This window comes from Perissodus microlepis, chromosome 9 (genome assembly GCF_051167445.1).
Source record: "Perissodus microlepis isolate ML-2025 ecotype Zambia chromosome 9, ASM5116744v1, whole genome shotgun sequence".
NCBI lineage: Eukaryota > Metazoa > Chordata > Actinopteri > Cichliformes > Cichlidae > Perissodus > Perissodus microlepis.
Window position 1 is genome coordinate 19,878,150 of NC_140469.1, and position 23,531 is coordinate 19,901,680.

The window sequence follows — 23,531 nt, forward strand, 5'->3', positions numbered from 1 at the left end:
TGTGAATATTTGGTTTGATCGGGGTTAACCCCTTTCTGAGGATTATCATTCAGGGTGTTTGCTCGGCACGTGACACACCGTGGTATAGTCATCCTCATGTCACTGCAACAGTGGTTTTAAGCTCTATTTCTTTTATTTGGAGCTGAACTCCACTGTTGTGTAATATAAAATCATTTAAAAAATGCGTCTTGACTCTTTCAATTGTGTCATTCTTCATGAATCACTATGTGTATCATGGGAGGGTTACTAAGCATGTAAGTATGATTGGTTTTTATACTATTTTTGTATTGACTATGTCGCCTTACTAAACAGATGTTTGTACATTTTTCTGGCCCCTTGACAAAAAACAAAAGAAAAGATTTTTGTCCCTTAGGTAATAAAAGTATGTTACAAAGTACATTTTCTAATAGTCTTGACCAATGTTTTCCAAAGATTTTCCAAAATTAGAGTAACATAATTCAAAAATAATTAATTGTTACAGTTTACTGGAAAAATAGTTGCAAATTTAAATGTTTGTGATATGAGGGGGATTACATTAAAATGTATCCTTCAGGGAAAAAGGTTATATGTAAAATAAAACATTTATTCTATGGGGTTTTTTTTCTGACAGTGTGGAAATGTGCACTCTCTGTTAGTCCAGTCCAGTCACCTTGTTTTTAAGCTCCTAGTCCTTCATTAAATGTGAACAACATGTCCTCATCAAGGGCAGGATGGCGTCTCTATGTACAGACAGGCTTCATTCAATCGGCAGCATGAGCTCAAATTTTGATGGTCGGTTTGATATTTTCTTTGATCTCTGATGCTTTTTTGCCTTCAAAGTAGCACCGGTTCTTTTTGCTTCACTTGTGTACAATCTGTAAGATCTCTAAGGCCTTTGGCCCACATTTTACACAGATGCAGGACTTCCTGTTCTTCCCCAATGTTTCTGTGTGGCTGTATGTTTGGGGTTACTGTCATGCATGATGTATTAGAAGCAGAGCAGAAGGCTTCCTGGTGGTACAGTATGACAGATACGAATCTAGAGTATCTCAAACCTTTGCACATTAATATTTTCAGATCTAACCCAAACCCTGTTGATGGCAACATGAGGTCAAGGTGAGAAGGTGAAAGGCAGACTAATTAAGCTAAATGCTAGAGGCAAAAACCTCAACATGCTGAGCGTGATGACATTCGATCAGAAAGTGTGATACCGTGTCTCTGAACGTGTACCAAAAGTGACTTCTGCATGTAAAATCTGCTACATACTGCTTCACAATAATCAGGGTATATTCTGCAAACTCTAAATAAAAAGAGATTTTTAATATCCTACTAAATTAAAGTAATGCATAAAAATGACAGCATGTTTATCGAGCGATGAGGCTCCAGCCAACCCTGCCAAGATTTTACGCTTAGGCCAGTGAAGTTTATTTAAATGTGTAATCGATGTCAAATTAATAAAGTTACAGTTCAGATTAGTTGCTTTATTTTGCTATAAAGTAAATATAGCACAACATAATAGCATTCTTCACTGCCAGCAGGCATCACTATGATTATCAGCTCGGGATTTGACAGATCAATGTCTTCTGCTCCTGCCACAGAAATGAGTGCCGGCATTGCCTTTGGCTTATTGATCAGTATACATGCACACAATGACGTCAGCAGGCCCTCACACTGACAAGTACATAAAGGCCAAAAAGGATAGCTTACAAAACCAGCATACAGTAATTGGACCATGGGAGAGGAATCAATATAACATCCCAATTTCATTCACATTTGAAAAAAAAAAAAGACAATACCAACAGCTGTTTCCTTTCATAGTTAAAAAAAGAGTCACCTTGTGGAGGCTGACCTGATTCGATGAAGCTGCGATCTTTCGCGTATATTAATATTCAAAACCATCTGTTTTATTTGACCTTGTGCTGCTCTTTTGCAGAGGTGCTTATTTAAAATTGAGTCTGAATGAAGAACATTTAATTTGAACGTGTTTCCTTTAACATTGAGCAGCTCGTGGGAATTTCCTTCCAATGTGCCCAGCTGGATATTTAGACCAGCGCTCCCCAACCCCCGGGCCTCGGACCGGTACCGGTCCGTGAGTCGTTTGGTACCGGGCTGCGAGAGTTGAGGCTCAGGTGTGAAATGTATGGTTTTCAGGGTCTTTATCAGTTTTCAGCGTTATTTTGTTATCGTTTTTATCGTTAACTCGATTTTCCTGGGTCTTTTCACGTGTGTTATAAATAAATCTTCTTTTTTTCGGTACTGGTACTAGTTTTATTTTGTTGTATTTATCCGCGACACCTTAAAGGCCGGTCTGTGAAAATAATGTTGGGCATAAACCGGTCCGTGGCGCAAAAAAGGTTGGAGACCGCTGATTTAGACTGACACTGTTGCAGAAGTGGTTTCAACGGGGGTTATGTGTCTAATTATTTAATTTGGCGAGGTGCATTTGCTTTCAAGCTTGAGATTAAAGCCTTTTTTAAAAATAAAAAAGGCTATGCTTCATAAAAGCCTAATTAAGCAAAATCGTGCACTTCACTGACTGCAAAATATATAAGACCTCAGTTTGGTGCTTCAATTTCAGCACACAAAGATGGAAATAGTTGCCAGGACTCTTTAGCACATGAAGGTGATGGAGATCGAACCATCAACCTTTTGATTAATGGACAACAAGCTCTACTACCTGAAACCAAGACATTAAAAGCGTTCCAAGCTTTAAATATGGTAGAAGGCCAAATATACTATATATCCAGATTGGTAATGAAGAGGAGAAACCATTTTATATACTGGGACACCATTTGTTTACCAGTGGAGGCTTAGTGCCTCTTCTTCAAGTTTTTAAAAATGGCGATTGCCATTATCAAAAATGTTATTTTGAGTATTCATCATGTTGGTGAGAGTGCTATATAATATCACTCCAAAATCTCCACACCTGTCAACCTGTAATACTCCTCAAACCCTAAAGTAACCCTGCTTCTTTAGCTTGTCCCTCATCTATCATACCTACAGTATCATCTGGGTGCTAACAGACTTTGTGATTTAAGAACTACATTGAAGATGATGGGATGTAACCACTTGAAAAAATTTCTAGGAAGCTATTAGAAAATTTACTGAAGCTTAGTGATTATGCATAATTCATTACCAAGCGTGGTCTTTACATCTCACTATTTTTAGATCAGCCTCCCTCTGCTCCAAGCATCTTCAGAGGAAGAGAAGAAACGAAGATTCAGTTTTGCAATTCAAGCAAGTCAGATGAGAGCAGTTCGATGTATCGGGTTAAGCGAACGGATCACACCTGTGTACACTCAGTAACAGGATAGTCTCTCGAGGCACCGGACCACCAAACCAGGAGTGGACAGTTTTCATGCTAATGTGACTTCACACTCGCTACCACTCTCAAAGTAAATAGCCCAAAACACAACCTCTCAGCACTGCCGCACGCACTTGCAAGTGATGAAGCACTCAGGTTCATGAGTTAATCCGCCTTATATCAATACAACATCATAACACTGAAGACATCATAAACACGAGACAAAGCAATAGCAGACACTGACGATAATTGATTGATTATGACCGAGGCGCATCGCCAGAGATGGAGACAATCACTAACAACATGAACAGTGTTTTGTTTTCTGTCCAAAGTGCGATCATAACAAGGCATACAAATGATGTTTAGCAAACTTTAATAGACCACTAATAGGCTAAAATACACTACAATTAGATCACTGAGGAAATGTCAGACAGGCCCCTCCTAAGGGCGACTGCCCTGCCAAGAATGCTATTATATAAATGAAACTCTCTAAGAGGCTTTCAAGAACTGCTAAATGAATCCTTTTGTCTATAAAAAAAATCCCTATACAAAAAATCTACCATTTAATTTAATTTGATTTTCTTACCCTACTTTCACAAGAACATATTTACTGTACTCAGATGATCCTGCAACGTCTTGAGACAATCAGCAGTTATTGCATAAATTCACATGTAGTCAAATGCTTGAATTTTAAAGGTTTTAGATCCAAATTCAGTACTCATGTTTGTTTTTTTAGCTGATTTGTTAGACAGAAATAAAATCAATAACTTTTTTGTCCCAAGTTAGATGAAAAGCTTGATATCAGTCCTGTGTCTGTATAAAAAATATAAAGCTGGAGCCAGAATCGGGTCAACTTAGGCCTCGACTTGACTACTGTAATAGTTTTTATTCAGGTTCAGCTGCTTAGCGAACCGCAGCTGGTCCTAAATGCTGCGGCACGCTTCATAACTGGCATATGCAAGCAAGACTACATATCACCTATATTAGCATCCCTGCACTGACTGCCAATCAGTTCTTGAATTGAGTTTATTTAATGCCTTGAATGCATTCCAGAGGTTGGCACAATTTTACACCTCTGATCTTTTAAGTTTGCGCATTCCCGCCTAGATCACTGAGGTCTGCTGAGCAAATGATCTTTAAATCTAGTTTAAAGCACAGAAGATATCTGTGCTGCTCCAAAACTCTGGAACAACCTATTTCTTCATCAGGACCTCGGCAACATTAGACACTTTAAGCTGCTTGAAAACTGCAATAAGAATGAGATATGAATACTTTGACTTTCTCATTTTATGATTCTTTTCGTAAACCGTCATTTTGTCCTATTTTTTATGTTATTTGATTATATTAGATGTACAGCTCTTTGTCCAAAGCTGTTGTTCTTAAATGTGCTATAGAAATAAACTTGACTTGTCTGCAAACACTCGTTACAATAGTAGCCTAGGGCTAGTAAAACTTGTGCTTTATCATTGCAGACAACACGTTTCAAAATCTGCAACTTTTACTTTGAAGGCAAACTTCTGCTTCTTCTTTGTGTCACACTTTTCACAGTTTATCTACTGCTCTGAGAGCAGTTTGCAAGTGTTTTCAGACAAGTTGGTGACTTTCAAGCAAACTACAGGCAACCTGGGTCTTAGTTTAAACACATAATCTTAAAAAGAGGGAGCAACTACTTGCTGTCTACCCCAGTACTCCTAAAATTCACTAATTAAGACATTATATCTTTTTTTGGGTTAATTTCTTTAATTTAATACATGCAAGTGGTAACCTCCTAATGTTTCATAGATACAAATGAATCCTTATCAAGAAATTACAGTATTGTCAGTTTGGTTTCTGTAAACAAGTATGTGACACCTTAATAACTGAACAGCAAAAATGCTTTTTTGTTATCTTTGGGCGTAAAGTGGCATAGATAATTTCTGCTTGCTATAGCTTTACATTTATAAATAACATGGATGAAGACATTTACAAATCTATTGTAATAAAGCACAGATTTGAAAGTTTTGGCTTATTTTTATTAAACTGAACGACAGGTTTTTGAGAAAATATAAAGTACTGATACTTTTAATAACAAAATAACAAAACAAAAGTTACTGTTTACACCAGATAAAAATGAGTATAAAGGATTAAGGTGGAATAGCATCCCGATGCAAAATTTCCAGATGAAGCTGGAGAATCCATCCCGTGACTGTGATTCGAATCTAATAAAACCCACAGGGCCTGCAGCCAACATCTGACTGATGTTACCTAGCTACAGTGCATGCAGGGCCACTTGAGCCCAGGGACCATCTCTAATTACAGATGGTGAGAGAACGAAGAGGAGGGGGAACGAGAGAGAGATACACGGAGAAAAATAATGGAGAAAGAAAAAGAGACGGATGAGAAAGAGAGACAGAAGCCACAGCTGTTCTGCTTCCTGTTGCCTCTCGGAGCATCTCGACAGTTCGACTGCTGCTTCCCCCACATCACCAAAGGGCATCCCGCTAGCATGTGTACCAAACCTAAGAATAGCATTGAACCTGTGCCCACACCACTTACACTTCTCATCTGTTCTTAAAATAAAATAATCATAAAACAGAACAGGAAATTTCCAAAGAAAGAAAGCAAAGAAATCGCAAAGCCTTTACTGAAAAGTTGACTCCGTCTTACCCGTCCCAAGATGTGTTTAGTCCGTGGAGACAAAGGAAGCTTGTCAAGTACGCCAAAGGGAATGAAGATCATGAGCTCAGAGTTTGTGAACAGCTAAGGGAAGCAAACAGTTGATGAAGTCCGAAGCGCTGGCATTTATTACTGTACTCAACAACAATGTACAACTTCTGGCGGCTGCAGTGCAGTGTGTGGTGCTAAACTGACTCACTTCACGCTCGCTGAACACATCAACGCATCGGCTGTTCCACATGGACTCATAGGAAAAACTCTTCAGTCATCAAATCGGTACTGCTCTGACCAATAAAGTCATGTGTAGGTCAGGAACACACAAGAAGAGGATGATGCACTCACACTGTGTGTGCAAACACATTTTCATAAGTATCAAATGCAGTAGTTGTATGATCCACTGATAGCACAAGATGGACCAAGACAGAGAAACACTTTCATCACTCCAAATGGTTCTGGCACAGAGCCTGGGCCCAGTCATTTTTAATCAGTTAAATGTATGGCCTGACAGCTGGTAATTCAGTTCACATACAAGCTCACTTAAGACACTGACTTATATTGATTTCTTGACTTACATTAAACTTTTGGCCATAGAGAGATAATTGAAACAGTCCTGACATGGAGCTGTCGTTAAATATATATTTACTAGATAAGGAGCAAAACAATCATTCATTTGAAGTTTTTTTTTTCTGTGCCATGTGTTTAATAAGACAGCTTTGTTTTGTAGTTCAGTTTTTGTCTACCAGCTCCTGAGAGAAAGACTCCACTGAGCACATCAGCTAGTCACTAAGAGGAACGTGTGCGATTAGACGTTTAAATATTCCTGCCCTTGCTATTTGGCATCAAAAACGCTAACAGCAACAGCTTCTTTTATACATCTACAATGACAATTACCAGTTCAAAAGATGTTACAGTGCCACCTGCCACTAATCGGCGCTGCAGCCCTGGCAGACAGCTGCGCCATGTGGGCTCTGACTGAATAAACTGGAATAACCAAACAAATGAAGCCAGGTGTAACCACATTCTGCACCGTGGTGTGGAAATTAGCCTGGAAGAAACCAAGACTACTGCTGCCAGCACTGCTAAGATTAGCTAAGTTCTGCAAACTAATCTTTGCAATGTTACACCTGTCGTCATGTACTGCACATTTCAGCAACATTTGAAACATGATTTTATTAATAAGGGATGTGATTAATGATTTCATACAAAATACACACAAAATAGTTTGAATGTTAAGTGTTTTCTATCCTTTAGACTAGTTGACCTTTTTACAACTAGTATATTTCATACAATGAGTATATTATTTGGCTGGAAAATATCTAATCACTAACACTGCCTGCCATTAGTTGTTTGTTCCTTTTTTCCCCCCTGAGAAGAACAACTGGGAATAATCTCACACTATGAAAGCAGTGAGAGTGAATTAAAAAAAGAAAAAGAGCACAAAGGCACTAAAAAGCTCCACAGAGCTGGGGGGAAGTGTTGAGTGGTTGTGATTATAAAAACTGTATTTGGGTTTGTTACTGGTCCCTTTTCAGACCCATGCCTCTGAACACTCCTGTCACAGCACACGTATACAACGTAGTCTCATCCACTTTTGTGCAGACCTGCATCTTGCTGTAAGGCAATCGTCCCTTGTGTCATTCAATCTTTCTCTATGTAGAGTGCATCCTTATTCTGGAGGGATGACAATCCACCTTCCACATAATAACACCCACAGGGGTTATTGCTTATGTCCACTTGATCCCCTGACTCACTTTGTAATGATTGCTTCTCTCAGTAAGGAGATTTAAATCTGCTTTGGCCGTTCAACCAATCCAGGATTTAGAGCAGAAGAAATGACTGACATGAAACATGGTTAGAAACTGTGAAGATCTGGTCGCTTGAAGTCACTGTGGGAAGAGGAAGGCTCCAGCCTACAGGAGTCATTATCCTACTCCCTCTATGTTTTGCTTCTTGCTATCCAAAATACTCAAATAAAATCTGTACTGGTCTATTTTATAATATTATGTTAGTTTATCATATAGCGTTGCAAATTTACCTAACTTTGTGGTAGATTGTGGACTAAACTACAATCTAAACATTTAGAAATATATTATGTGTGTGCAGAATTTTTATTTTTTGTTGTTGTTTGTTAATAAAAAAGTTTTATTCTACTACATTACTGATGTTTTACAGCACATGACACATGATCTGGGGCAAAGGTTTTACGAGTGATTTCCCACTCGTGCGCGTTTAAGTGCAATATTTATTTGTGCTGCCTTGTCTCATCATTTCTCACCTGACAGAAAAATTCCAATAAATGCAAATATGTAAATATGTCATGTAAATTAAAAAAAATGCTCTTAGCATTTTCATCTAGATTAGTCAAAGAGTCACTTTTTTAGATTAGTCACTTTTTAGTCATTTTACAATGATATAAAAAAAATCATATAATCTAACAGCACAATACAACTTCCTTTACTGCTTCTAAAAATTCATGAACTAAACAAAACAAAACAATCAAAATCTGCCACAAGCAGGCAAGGAATTATGAGGACTCACAAGACAAAAGCTTTAGCGACACTGCCATATATATAAAATAACACAGGGTAAATGGTCCTGCACTATAAAAGAAAGAGTCTGCCACAAAGTATTTAGCTGTTTGACTCTTTCACTGGAACAGCTGGAGTTCTCTTCACATGTGAAGAGAAAGATGACCCTGCAGCTTGCCTTTCACCTGCAGCAACGCCTTCTGCGCATCAGTGGCTTTATACAAGACACAGTCCCACAACAACCCATGATTAAAAACCAAGCTTCACTTAATGTATATTGTCTGGAATTCCAGCAGTATAGGCCCATGATAACAGACCTCACAGACAGGATATACAGTACGGCAGACTGTCGACGTCATCACAAACAAACCTGGAAAAAGCAAGCACTACAAACAGAAAAAAACACTAGCAATAAAAAAAAGCTTTGAGAAAAACAATCCAGTGCTACAACTAATAGTACAAGCTCTGAAGAGAGAAGTAAGCTGCTGATTACACAGAAACAAGAACAGGTTCAAGAACAGGTTGTATGTAATTTTCTTTTTTTTCCTTTTTACCTTTGGCTTCTTAGACATGCTCGTTCTCCCACAATGCCCGGGACACCTGTGTCGCCTCTCCGCTCCACAGCGACTGTAATGAATTATGCAAATCCCCTGGTTTTTGTTCAGAGTACCATGACCCAGGGGTGCAAGCAGCTGACGCCTGGCATTAAAAAAAAAAAAAAAAAAAAAAGCCAACCTCTCTGCTTCAGTCAAAAGGGATAACACTGACTGCTGTGCTTCCTGGGGAGTTGCTCTTAAATGCAACCGGTGTCACTGCTGAGGTGATATCTAGGAGAGGAAATGAGATGAGCATACTTGAGAACTCTTCCAACAGCAAGTGTTATCCCTCATGTCGAGTGAAGCTAGCTGGAGAGTCTCTCTAAGGCAGATCACACCCACACAGTGACCCGGGCATGAGTGGACGGACACACACGGTGGAGTGTTTAACCTCTGCGGTGTCATGGTTAGCTCTAAAGTGTTTTTCTTTCCCAGACCGGGCATTAAGCTTTAATTTGATAGCATGACATCTGTTGCATGGTCCACTAAACTTTGCAGTGCTATAAAAGGCAGACTGAAAACACACCCACTGCACACAAAGCATACCTTAAAACCCCAGAAACACTGTATCAGCTGTTAGAGGTGACAGTCAGCCTTAGTGCCACTGAGGAGTCTGTGATGCTGTGCATCTCGGCTGCAGAGGCAGAGCTTACCGCTGTAGTAAAAACATGTGACCTCCTGCAGCTGTACATTCGTTGCCAGACAGACAGTCAGGCAGTAACAGCACCATCTGGAGTCCTAATCCGCCTGACACTGCCCACCCCTGTGATTATGAATGTGGCCCTCAAAGTCATTAGGCTTATTGCATAGACAAGGAGATACTTGGGATCAGTGCAGTGCAGAGGTGCTGCAACTGCATCAGGCAGGTCAAGAGTTTTTGAATAAAATTAATACCAAATTGATGTATGTGTAAGCAGTTTTGCTATATTGTCAGTTGAATTATGGGTGTGGAGAGGGAAAAAAGGCAAAGCCAGCTTTTAGTTCATGTGGCAAAGTTGTTGTCCTTCTGGCTGCAGGGCCATCGTTCTGTCTGTTGATCCAGCACTTGGGCAACAGCTGGTGGCTAGATTTAGGCTGTAAATCATTTTTAACCACTTTATGTTTACTCATATTACAATTTCCACTATAATGAAAAACAACCAACAGCCCTGACTAGGATCACAGTAATATACTGCTGTTTCTGTGACAACTTAGTTAATAACACAAAGGAAGCAGACCTTATACTTTGGTGTGTTTGCAATAGTCTTAATTAATGTTGTAACTCTAAACATTTTTCCTTCCTTTTTCTTGCCTGTCCTGTTTGCCATCAGAATTATTGTCTAAAGGCAAAGAAAGATGCCCAACGGTTTACTTTACCAAATGGACCATCCCAGCCTTGCCATATTGGTCTATTTGATTCACCTTTTATTGTTTATTTTATTTTCACTTGCTAAATACGGGACAGACTTGACTGGGGAAAAGAAAGGGGAGAAAGAAAGAGGGAAAGAAAAACAGCGGGGAAGAGGGATGGGGATAAAGGGCAAAAAACAAAAACCAACAAAATAAGCAGACAAAAAATACATATATCAATCACCTGGATCACCTGTTGATGTTGAGAAAGAAAAAAGAGAAAACAAGCAGAAGAAAAAAAAAGAGCAGCATAATAAACAACATCACGATGATCTATGGGAATATCACAGTAAATACTAAATATTAAACATTATTGTGCAGCACGTAAGATCGACAGCGCACAGTGTGCTTTGAGGTAGGAGCCAAAAAAGGGTGTAGTTTGTGTGTGTGAGCACCCGTGTGTACACCTGTGAGCATGAGCGTGCTTGTATTTAAAAGGTTCCTTTCATGTACAGGGAGTGCAGAATTATTAGGCAAGTTGTATTTTTGAGGAATAATTTTATTATTGAACAACAACCATGTTCTCAATGAACCCAAAAAACTCATTAATATCAAAGCTGAATGTTTTTGGAAGTAGTTTTTAGTTTGTTTTTAGTTTTAGCTATTTTAGGGGGACATCTGTGTGTGCAGGTGACTATTACTGTGCATAATTATTAGGCAACTTAACAAAAAACGACTATATACCCATTTCAATTATTTATTTTTACCAGTGAAACCAATATAACATCTCCACATTCACAAATATACATTTCTGACATTCAAAAACAAAACAAAAACAAATCAGCGACCAATATAGCCACCTTTCTTTGCAAGGACACTCAAAAGCCTGCTATCCATGGATTCTGTCAGTGTTTTGATCTGTTCACCATCAACATTGCGTGCAGCAGCAACCACAGCCTCCCAGACACTGTTCAGAGAGGTGTACTGTTTTCCCTCCTTGTAAATCTCACATTTGATGATGGACCACAGGTTCTCAATGGGGTTCAGATCAGGTGAACAAGAAGGCCATGTCATTAGTTTTTCTTCTTTTATACCCTTTCTTGCCAGCCACGCTGTGGAGTACTTGGACGCGTGTGTTGGAGCATTGTCCTACATGAAAATCATGTTTTTCTTGAAGGATGCAGACTTCTTCCTGTACCACTGCTTGAAGAAGGTGTCTTCCAGAAACTGGCAGTAGGACTGGGAGTTGAGCTTGACTCCATCCTCAACCCGAAAAGGCCCCACAAGCTCATCTTTGATGATACCAGCCCAAACCAGTACTCCACCTCCACCTTGCTGGCGTCTGAGTCGGACTGGAGCTCTCTGCCCTTTACCAATCCAGCCACGGGCCCATCCATCTGGCCCATCAAGACTCACTCTCATTTCATCAGTCCATAAAACCTTAGAAAAATCAGTCTTGAGATATTTCTTGGCCCAGTCTTGACGTTTCAGCTTGTGTGTCTTGTTCAGTGGTGGTCGTCTTTCAGCCTTTCTTACCTTGGTCATGTCTCTGAGTATTGCACACCTTGTGCTCTTGGGCACTCCAGTGATGTTGCAGCTCTGAAATATGGCCAAACTGGTGGCAAGTGGCATCTTGGCAGCTGCACGCTTGACTTTTCTCAGTTCATGGGCAGTTATTTTGCGCCTTGGTTTTTCCACACGCTTCTTGCGACCCTGTTGACTATTTTGAATGAAACGCCTGATTGTTCAATGATCACGCTTCAGAAGCTTTGCAATTTTGAGACTGCTGCATCCCTCTGCAAGATATCTCACTATTTTTGACTTTTCTGTGCCTGTCAAGTCCTTCTTTTGACCCATTTTGCCAAAGGAAAGGAAGTTGCCTAATAATTATGCACACCTGATATAGGGTGTTGATGTCATTAGACCACACCCCTTCTCATTACAGAGATGCACATCACCTAATATGCTTAATTGGTAGTAGGCTTTCGAGCCTATACAGCTTGGAGTAAGACAACATGCATGAAGAGGATGATGTGGACAAAATACTCATTTGCCTAATAATTCTGCACTCCCTGTAATGATCTGCTAGAGGGTGTGGGGAGCCACAGCCCTGTCCTCCAGGGCATGAAGCAGGTATGGAGGAGATCAAGACTCCAGACATCCAGAGGCCCCCAGAACACAAGAGACCAAGGAAGACCAACAGAGGGGCAGCCGTGCCACTATCCCAGAAAGAGCTTATCTTCAATTTCTTGTCATGAGCTCGGATTGCTGATATTTTTTCTGATGTCGGCATTGGATAAAAATGTAACCTGACATGAAAACAAATGGATGAAACTCTATTTAATAATTCTATGATTGTCTGGTTTTGACGTCATCTTTTGTACCACTGTCAGATTAAACTATGCACTTAAATGCAGGAACTCTTAAATTCTTGTAGCCGACTTCCATGAAATGTGGTGAATTAATTAATTGTCAAAAGATAAAGCACTTTTCATTTGCAAGAGTTTTTCTTTGCTAACTACAAGCCCAATACAGAAATCACACATTCTTTCTTTTGTCTACACACACACACAAACCCACAGCTAGCTCAACTGAGGTAGGACACAGTTAATGTTTATAGCCTGTCAAACTTCCACCAACATGAGTCTCTTATTACAGATATGGGAAGCTCTGTAGAACAAAAATAGTTCCTACTGGCCATGTTTTTTGTTGTTGTTGTTTTTTTTTAAACTAACTGTGTCTTGATTTCTTGAAAGACACTGCAATTCAATTATATGTAAGAGAGGTAACCAATTTAAGAGCAGATATTATCAAAACTGGACGATTTATACCAAAATCATGTAGATAGAAACAGCTAACAGCACTACTGCCAAGTGAAAAAAATATGTAAACTGGATTTTAGGGTGAACTATCCCTTTGATATCATCAGCCATAAAAACACAAACTAAACAAAGACAATGCTTAAGTGCATGTCTTTTCTCCTTACTAGCCTCTTTACTAGTTCAGCAGACTTTAAAGTGTTTTAAAGTAATCAACTTTCCAGCTCTGTTTGTGTAGAAAAAGTCAGGCTCAGTCAGAGTGAGGACAGAGAGCTGGGCTGTAGAAAGCAGCAGCATGACATATTTGCCATATGGGTAGGTTGAGGGAAAGTAGAGCAGCGTTTCCCTCCGGAGGAAAACACATAAGCACATCTCGATTCATGCACATGTGCACATGTACGATATACTGGACAGAAATGCAAAACATTCACAGGGTAAAACATGAACACTTGTTTAGGACAGCTCAACATATGGTGTATAAGAAGGAGAAATAAGCCCCGGGCTCCTTGCACTATTATGGTGTCACTTGCACCTGACTTAGAAGAACTTCAGCAGCAAGAGGGATCATAAAATGTGTAAAAGGAGGCTGTGTGAGTTTCTGGCAGGTCGTATGTCTGCAGAATGAGAAAGAGAAAAATGTCCACAGACAGAAAGAAAGTAGATTTGATAGTAAACATACCTCCATCCCCAACTCTCTCCTCCCTGCCCCACCCCCGTTTTCCCAAGTAGCTGATTTCATCCTCGCAAAGCCACTCTCATTCTAATCTGCCCTGATCCGTCTGCACTGGCAAAGACTCAGATATCAAACTCACACACATTAGAAAAAACAAACAAACTATGACATCTTAACAAAAGGTGCCAGTTTATCTGCTGTTTTATTAAAAAACAAAACAAGAAGAATGCACCTTTCATGGAGAGTTCAACTTGAACTGCCATCAACTAGAAATTCAACCCATCAACATCTGGCGTACTTCCTGGCAGAGGCAGAGTTGGCAGACTGATAACCAGATTTCATAAAGTGGGTATGTAGTAGCTTGTAGTTATATAATACCTAAATCTCTAAGCCTCAGTTTGGAATAGCCACTGAGTACAGCAGCATAAAAAAAATCAATGAAAACACACTGTAATAGCCTCTGCATAATCTGTTAAACCACGAAATCATATCAATAGTGATGCAAAATGTTACATTGCTTTCAGCTGTTTTGCAAATGCCACAGAATACAGAGTAAAAACACACATGACAGAGCACTTCAAGAGAAGAGGAGCACACTCACTCTACAGGAGCACACCTCACTTACCCATGAGACATTTTTATTCTTGGTTTGTTTAATCATGGCAACGAGAGGAAGGCCAGTAACGTGGCGAGAGGAGCCCCCTCCTCAGCAGATTTTAGCCCCGCAGCCTGTTGCGTGGGGAGGTCTGTGCGGGATCAGGGGTGATGGCCGGGGGCACGTCGCGCTCAGCCATTGGTCATCATGTGCCCTGCAAACCCGCGAGCCCGAAACGCTTGCTCTGACTGAATCCAGCATCTGTCAGGGGATCAGAGCACGCCACGCGCAGAGTTTTCAAGTTGTTTTTTTTTTCAGGCTACGTTACAAAACTAGAAAAGTCCAGAAATATCCAGCAAAACTCAAAAGTGTTTTCCTCCTCACAGCACACAGTGACCTGATGGACTGATTATGTATTTGAGCCGAGTATGAATATGAAACATCCCAGCAGGTTTAACCCCGCCCTGCTGAGCCACAGCACGCGCCCAATCAGATCTTTGTGGCCAGCTCCCCAGGGTGAGCTTATAGAAGTATTAGGATGAACATACTGAGTCTTTGGAGGAGAGCCCTGACTGGCAGGTCACTGGCATGTAAAGATTTCAGGCAGTAAATAAGCGGGAGCACCGGAGCAAAACTTAAAGTGACTGACCTCATCTTCATCTGCTGTAGGTACCTCTCCTTTTATTATCGTGCTTTTATTTGTTTCATCCCTGCTCTTTGCCACCTACCTAGAGCCAGTCTCCTTCCTTGCTCTCTAGCATCCTCCATCTCTCCCTCAATCTCTGGAGTACATCTTCTCACCCAGCTGGCACCTGTTGTCATGGTACCACTTTGCTAAGAGATAAATAGCATGACAGACAGTAAGAAAATGCTCGGTGACTCTCCATTTAATCTCTTAAGTAAGTGGCTCCACTGCTCTCTGATCAAGCCTCTAAATGCTGACTTTTGTAGCTTCCTCTGCAAAATCTCACCAACATCTCCTCTCCAAACTTCTCGCAGTCTGTTTGTTCAAGTTGATCGGGACTACTCATAAAAGATCAGTGAAGAGTTCTGAGGCTGTAAGTGCTGATTTGAGTGGCTGCATTTGGGTGAAATTGAGCCACAGAGCAGCGGCGGATCTCTGGATCAGCAGTGGCAGAAAAGTCTACAGACCGCACATAAACAAGCAGAACAACTAGTGTTTGAAAAGGAATTTAAAAAGGTGCCAAAACAGCTTGCAGCTTTTATAAGGGAAGGGTGTTCTGTGAGTCTTTTATTAACAGTCTTCAAAATTTATCTGAGATGTGCTCTTTCTTCAGTTATAGCTTAATGGAAGCTTTTAATTTTTTTTAGTGGATTTCTCTGCCACAATCTTTTGTGGCTAAAAAAACCCTGTTACCTGCGAGAGGTTGTAGCTGAAGGATGTTTGGCAAACAAACACGTCGGTAAACTTTCCTTTGATTGACAGAGCAATTAATTGACTAATCATAGCAGCTCTATACACGAACACTTCACGTAATATCTGAGGCCATCTTTTTAAATTTGTACTTCTACTATCTTGTTACTTTAATGTGGAAAATCTTGGCTACCGGTGAGACCAGCTCATTAAAATAATCAATGCCAACCACAAAATTACAAACATATAGTGAAAACTCTTGCTTTACTCGGCTCCTGGTCCATTTTTAACATCTGCCACTCTAATTAACTGTCTCTAGTATCCATATGGGCCAGCAGCCCTCCTCTGGTGCACAAGGTTGTCTGCATCTCTCTCCTGTTAATTGGCCTCAAAGAACATCTGCTCCTGTTTTAAGTGATGCTCAGTTTGGCCTGGGTGCCCTTTCTATCACAGGTGCCAATTTAATGGGTGTGAGCTGAGCAAACGACTCTGCTAGCACTCTTATGTCAGCACGATGTGCATGATTTCATAATATCTGTGGGCTGTTAGTAGAAGAAAATTACATAAAGTACAGTCATCAAAAGGTATGTTAGAAGCAAACTGAAAAGTAAAGATAAGAAATTAAGTGAAGGCAGTGGGGGAAATATATCTGATCCCCTGCTGAATTTGTAAAATTGCTCACTTCCAAAGAAATGAACAGTCACTCATTTTTATGGTAGTTTTATTTTAATGCAGAAACAAAGAATATCCAGAAAAACACATGACATAAGGAGTAAAAGTCATTTTTCTTGGCATTGATTGAAATAAGTATTTGATCCGATACAGTTTAGCCATAAATTTGGCTCCCGCCTATTGACAGCCAATCAGTTACAGACTCCTGACCTCAACTCGTTAAGTGTCTAAGGCCCACCTGTCCACAGAATTAGTTTGTTCCATTTTAACCTCTTCACCACCATTAGTGAGACCAAAGAGCTGTCAGAGGACGTTGGGGACTAAATTATAGACAGAGGAGCTTGTTGATTATCTGAAGTCAACTTGGACTACACTCACCAAGAACACCACTGGTAAAACACTCACTTAAATATATTGCAGTGCAAAGTCCTCACATTTACAGGTCTCTTTTAAGTTTGGCAATGAACACTAAATTATTTCATATGCATTCACCTCAATTGGTTAGAAAGCAGCAAACAGGCAAAGAAGTTGTGTTTCTGAGACTCTCAGAAACCATATTTCAAAACTTTCCCAGTATAATTTCGACACTTTATCATAATGAGGTTAAGTTTTATACGCACTGATTGCCAGGCTCTTACTGGAGGTATCGGTATAAAATTTGGTACAGGTCTTCCTGCTTTCCTCAGGATTTTCCCCACAGCTTTTTTATGTGGCCTTTTTACAAGCCAGAACCACAGATCTTATAGTCATGCAGTATTTGTCTGCATGCAGTTCTTAAAATATCACAGTGACTTGAATAAGGCAAGCAGACAAACAAGCCCAGCTTGCAGTTTGATGGCCTCATGCTGGATGCATGCTTTGCTGTCCTTTCCTCGTTGGCTCTGTCTTTCAGTTCTTCCAGGAAACTGATCCATGGAGCTGAACAGAGGAATCAAACCTGAAAACAGTGTGCAGCATTTTGCTACACCCTAGTTGATCGATGCCCTACACACAGTGAATAAGCTGCATGAGTTTCCTGATGCAACACACCTGAATGGGCTGAGCTCAGGAGAATATAAAGCAGACCTTAACCTGGTTGGCTGACTGACAGCCCCGTTTATTCTTTGATCTTTTATATTCACACTCATTCATCACTGACACTACAAAGGTACTGACCCGTTGACAGATATGCCCTGTTGTATTGTTTCTTAATTTCTCTAATTACACATTTGGCGTCATTTAAGACCCTAGTTGGCCTCCCTCTCGTCACATACTTTTGAGCCAGGTTGTGACAGTGATGATTTATTGTAGACATATTATGAAGATTAATGAGGAATCAGTACATTTTGTAGGATGGGAGAAGCATCTCCTTACCCATGACCTCACTATTTCCAGACCACTGAGAGTTTTAAAACTCAGACTGCCAGCCGTAACTTAAACGGGGTCAATGCGCACTGTGTCACTGACATCAGTGTTTCCGGGCTGGAGCTATACTCTTCATAGGCTTCCACAGATAGTGTATAGATCACACTTTCCAGTCCAGCTGTGACGTAAACACAGTAAAAAAAAAAAAAAATCCACCTAAATCCAAGACATTCTTCAGAGCCTCTGTGGCCAATTAATGGCTCAGTTCCCGGACATTTCCATATTCTCTGGATAAGTGAAAAAACGCATAACTGCTGCCAAGGAAACCCTGCTCCAATTTAGTCTGCGCTGGCTCGGCACTCCTATCTGGGCGTCCATCCCGATGCCTGGAAAACTGGGAATTCCAGGTCACCCTTTTGTTATGGGAGCTCAGCTCACTCACCACAAGAACACACAAACTCAATTGTTTCTGGGAAAAAAATATCTTTGTCTGAGAATATTCCAGTATTTTCTCATTCTCTGTCTGGTTTCTTTAGTCCACCTAACAGCTCGAAGTTTTTACTTACCTGCTACATAGCTACATCTCTTGAATAAGCCAGGACAAAATGTTAAAAACATGGCTACTCCTGAAATTTATGATCCCTGATGTTTCCTCTTTTCCCACCGTGAGGTCCATGTTTGTTTTCTTTTAAATCTCTCAAGGACTATTTTATGAATGGCAGACAAGTCCCAGCAGGATGAATTTTCATCACCATTTTGTTATTTACGTCCAAACATCTGTCTTATGACTGTATAATGTATCACATGACAACCACGTCAGCCATTTGTGTTTTGTGCCCAAATCAAATAATAACATGATGGTACTAATATGGCCATTTAAGTCATTAAGCATCAAAAACCACACCACATTAGCAGTGTTTCTGTTAACTTGGTACCATGCTAAAGTTAGCAGGTAGCTCACAGCACTGCTGCATAGCCTCAGAGAGCTGTCAATAACAATTAGGTCAGTGTCCACTGTGTATATTTTGTGTCCAGGCACAAAACAGCCTCTATGTCATCTGACATGTGGTCACTTCTTACTATAGCAACAGACAAAGGCACGTTTAAACAGTCTAGTTGTGAGTTGTATCACCCCTCTGCTAGCATACCTTGCCTCCTTATACATTCACATAATCCATCAAATGGTCTTCCAGATGGACGTTGCATCCAGGTCGAAAAACGCACAAGTGTCTTAAACCTGCATTCTTTATAAAGTACAACAGGGGGCGACTTGACGGCTTCCTTTCTTCCTCTCTCCGTTACCTCAGCAAAGACTTTTTTGATGACCTTATGTGCTCAGTCGCTAGTTTTAAATCTTGCCAAGTAGAACATGAAGTCCTTTTTGTAAATTATGGTAATTTTAAGATTTCACAAAGGAGGATAATTCAAGACATGCTAACCGGCTAATAACTTGTTAATCCAAAGTCATTAGCCAGTAAGTAGGCAGTTTCAGATCAAGCACTTGGTTGTCACATCTGGCGTCAAAACACAGAGGCGGTCATAAAGGCTACGCCCATCTTTTATGTTATCTATTATACTGTCAGATTATCTGTCCTGATACAGTAGGTAGTTTTGTTTTTTCTCCACATGAAAAAGTGATCTGTTTTCTCTGTGTTATCCTGATGGCTGGGGAGTGAATAGATACAAACTAAGATACAGAAAATTCATTGATAACTTTTTTTGGCAGATGAATAATGCATTAATATTCCCACCAAATCCCGATCTCGAAACACACCTGGATGCGCCTCACGATACATTGACTATAGAAAAGAAACTGTGCTACATTGTTTCACATGTACCTTTAAAGAGTTTATCAGCATTTCTACTGCAGGAAAAGAGCTCAGGTTGGTTTCCTCAGATGTCACTAGCTACTGGTGCTGCATCATGCAAGCAAGAAGGCCTAGAAAACAAAAGGTGGAATGGAGTAGGCCCTGCTGTCTTCAATTAACTGAGTTTCCGTGAGGAGTGTCTGAGGCTGGCTATTCACTCTGTCAGACGGAGTCCCATCCGGCCAGGTCTCCGTGCTCCACATTCCATCGAGAGCAGAATTGTGTTCCGCCCCATTTCAGACGTAAAACGGCGGTTTGGTGCTCCATATTGGAAACATGTGAGAGGAGTGTCATAGAAAGAGTGGCGTGTCACGGCAGCTAGGGTCCACTAAAGTTCAGCGCTGCACCGCCCTCTGCCAAAAACTCTACTCATTATATTAATTTCCCCATGCTTACTTTGTGCACAGTCATTAAACACAAACACATGCTGCCAGTGATACTCCACCACAGCGAATGGTTTGTTTTCATGCAAACACCTCACACATGGGGCTTAGATGCTCCGGTGTGGCGTTTCCACAGCTGGTCCTACACTAATCCACTCATCAGTTAAATTAAAGCTTACTCAGTTGTACAGTAAATGTTGATCCAGCCTACTGCAGCGCATGTCACACAAAACCAGACTGCGTAACCAAACTAGAGCAATGTGCACAGGATCACACTGGCATTTTTTCCTTCTCTATAATATCTGCGATAACGTTGTTGTTCCAGTTCAGAAGCATTTCAAGAAAGACAATGTCATAATGGGCCCAAATGCCTTGGAGACTTTTCAAAGGGCTCTCTGAATGAGAGAAGGCTGCTTCTGGCTGAATTTAGAGGACACAACTGGTGTATTACTTGCTGCTCAAAGTATCACATAATGAATTATGAACCCATGGGTGATGCTAATTTATTTATGTACTCATGAAGATTTCCTTTAGAGCACTGATACAGGTTTCTCTTTTCTTTTGGACATTTTAAATTAAGCACAAATTTAAAGTAAAATGTTTTTTTTAAATATTCTACTGAAACATGTTTTTGTTGTCTCAGTTTAAGTCAAGTCTGTAACATTTAGTGTACTATTATTATATATTTCACCGCCACAATCTTACAGCTGCTCTGGCAGCCCGTGTTCACATGAAACTTCAGGTTTACTTTCATGCTAAATTGGGATAAAACAAACAATTATGTAATTGCGTATAATTTTTTTCCAATAAATGTATTACTCATTGTCTAAAAAGTGTAAACCTTGCCTGCCCAACATTTGGAAACCCACATATGAAGTTTACTTTCACATGACACAAAGAAGCAAATCTTCAAAAATGCCATTTTTGATTAACACATGGGTATAGTTGACTGTTGCTGTCTGAAGATTGAATATTTACTCTTGTAAAAAAATCAAGGATGACTTCACACTGCCGTTAAGACTTTTATGTGTTTAGATGTCACAGTTTTCGTCATTCTGACGGGGGTTTTTTTGTGCTCAGGACATTTTGTCCCAGAGGCGAACAAGTTACCATCTCAGATCTGTGGATGACTTCATAACTCATTTTAGATAATTATATAAAAAAGTCTACCTCATGAAAACTTTATCTTTGGGCTTTAATGGCGGTGAGGCATTTTTCTCTCTGTGCATAAAAGATAGATCTGCATGTACAGTATGTGTTTGAGTGGAAGACTCAAAAGTGAAATGTGGCCATCTAGTGGCAAAATGCAATGCTTGTCTTTTTCTGCAGTACTGGGGAATTGTGGAAGAGAGAAAACATGATTCATTTTTACATTGCTCTATTGACGAACAGCTCACTGGAGGCTGCAAAAAGCAGAAGACATTCCCTTTCTTTGTGCTGTACATAAAGGAGTGCACAAAAACCCACTGAGGCTGACTGACAAAATTAAGAATGCACAGGACAGTAGAGAAATAAATGCATGTGTCATCAAATTTTCCATCATAGCTATTAGAAGAAAAACACCCACATTTTCCTCTCACTGCATTTCATTAAGCTGAACAGCCACAGTAGACTCATTGTAATGAGCTTCTGATTGCAGACACTAGCACATAAAAGACGCAAGAAATAAACAAGCAAAACCCAATAAAGTCGAACTGTCAACAGAGCATGTGCCTGCATTGTGAACCCACAGCATTCAAAAACATTACCACCTCACAGCTCTCTCTCCAAACCCTGGAATAAATATGGAATAAAACATTTATCATGTCTGGCAGCATGCAGAGTGAAAACAGAGCTCTGCAGAAAACTCTCAGGTCAGTTCAGGCAACTGAAATATTTCAGTTAAATCCTGCAGCACTCAGGATTGTTTCTGGATAGAGATCTACAGCAGCAGACAACAGTGATCAACATCGAGGGAAAAAGCTGGCAGGCATCCACTGACTCTTCAGACTGGTGCTTTCAAGCAGCGCTGACATTTTCAGTAAAGTTGTGCATGCATGGAAACACCTGCCAAATAACCTCTGAATTATTCATCCTAAAACAATTAGTCTTTGCACATATGCTGGCAACTGTAGGCTTCATCGCCTCTTATTCTCTCACTATCACATGTAGTCTATCCTGTGTGATAAATCAGCATCAAAGCCACAAACTCACATATGGAAGCTCTGCTCGCCGGCGATGGCCCAGACCACAGCACGGCATGAAGGGGACCAGGGAGGGGAGGAACTGACGGCCGTCTCACAGACTCCCTGTCAGGCAGCAGCATCTACTCAGCCTCGGTCCATGCCTTCAGACTTGGCCCACAGGGTTGTGGACCACCAAAAGGTGCAGAGCAGATAACGAGGACAGCAGGGATCCTTGATGGAAGAGTGAGCAGAGGGCTGTCGTATCCACACCTGCCCCCTACTTCTGTCCACCCCTCCTCACGTGTGCACCTTATCTGCCCCCTTACTCAGAAACTCTGGAGATTCAAAAGTCAGATTCAAATACTCCTTGCTCTCTTCCTCCTCTTCTACCCATCTCCAGACTGTTGCAGCAGAGTGTCCATCTGAGTTTACCCCACCCCAAAATCTGTGCACGCTCTGGCAGAGCCTCTGTGCTGCCAAATCCTCTGCAGCGCTGCTGTGCTGTGGCAGAGACGTACAGTTGCAGGCTGGCACACTGGTTCAGCTGCTAGTGGATTTAGACCCACTCATTACCACGCGTAAGTTCCTTCTTGGCACAGGGAGGAGGTGGAGTTCTGAGTGTCCTTTACTGACCGCTGTCCCTTGCTTCCTAATAGACGACACATCCTCTATATTCCCTGCCCCTCCTTCATTCATCCAGGGTTCAGTCGGCTTTTAAAAGCTTGACACACACACTCTGGCTATCTTGACTTTTTATGCTCCACTCCTTTTCTTTATTTCTTCTTGTGCCATGACTCAGTCCTCATTTGCACTGGATTACCCTTCTTACTTTCTCTGTGTGAGGACAGGCACTGAGACAGCTACTGGTTGCTGAAGAGACTGCACTGTGCTTTTAATGTAACAGAAACAGTGTGTGTCTCATGCTGCGAGCGGAGGAACAGCACAACGCTGCCTGTGGTGCAGGGGGAAGTCACTCGCACAGTTCAGTCATGCTGGAGTGCTTTGTGTGACTGCAGAGCTGGCGTGTTTGTTTCTTTCCCCTCCCATCTCATCTCACACCTCCTCTCCACTATTATCCTTTCCCACTGTGTTCAGGTGATTGAGCCCAGAAGGACATCCGGCCTCACTACTCCATCGCAAATGCTGTGTCAGCCATAAATGCACATACCCGCTTCATGCCACAGGACAACTGTGGTAGAGAGCGTGGGTCACGGGTAATATTCAATTATACAGCATGACTGTGGAT

At 40.9% G+C, this 23,531-nt stretch overlaps 1 protein-coding gene across 4 annotated transcripts in view; it reads right to left on the reverse strand.

The window, feature by feature from the left end:
* The window catches only part of cacnb2a (calcium channel, voltage-dependent, beta 2a), a 72,593-nt gene that overhangs the window by 39,148 nt on the left and 9,914 nt on the right, over positions 1-23,531 (reverse strand). Inside the window, exon 1 of one of the 4 annotated variants that reach the window (XM_084939502.1) lies at positions 22,314-23,140. The exons of 2 other annotated variants lie outside the window; for them this stretch is intronic. In XM_084939502.1, coding sequence (XP_084795628.1) covers positions 22,314-22,361 — 48 coding nt within the window. In that variant the 5' untranslated portion in view covers positions 22,362-23,140. Of the gene's footprint in view, positions 1-9,020; positions 9,054-22,313; positions 23,141-23,531 lie in introns of those variants that run through there. One more of the 4 variants, XM_084939504.1, reaches the window with a different exon arrangement.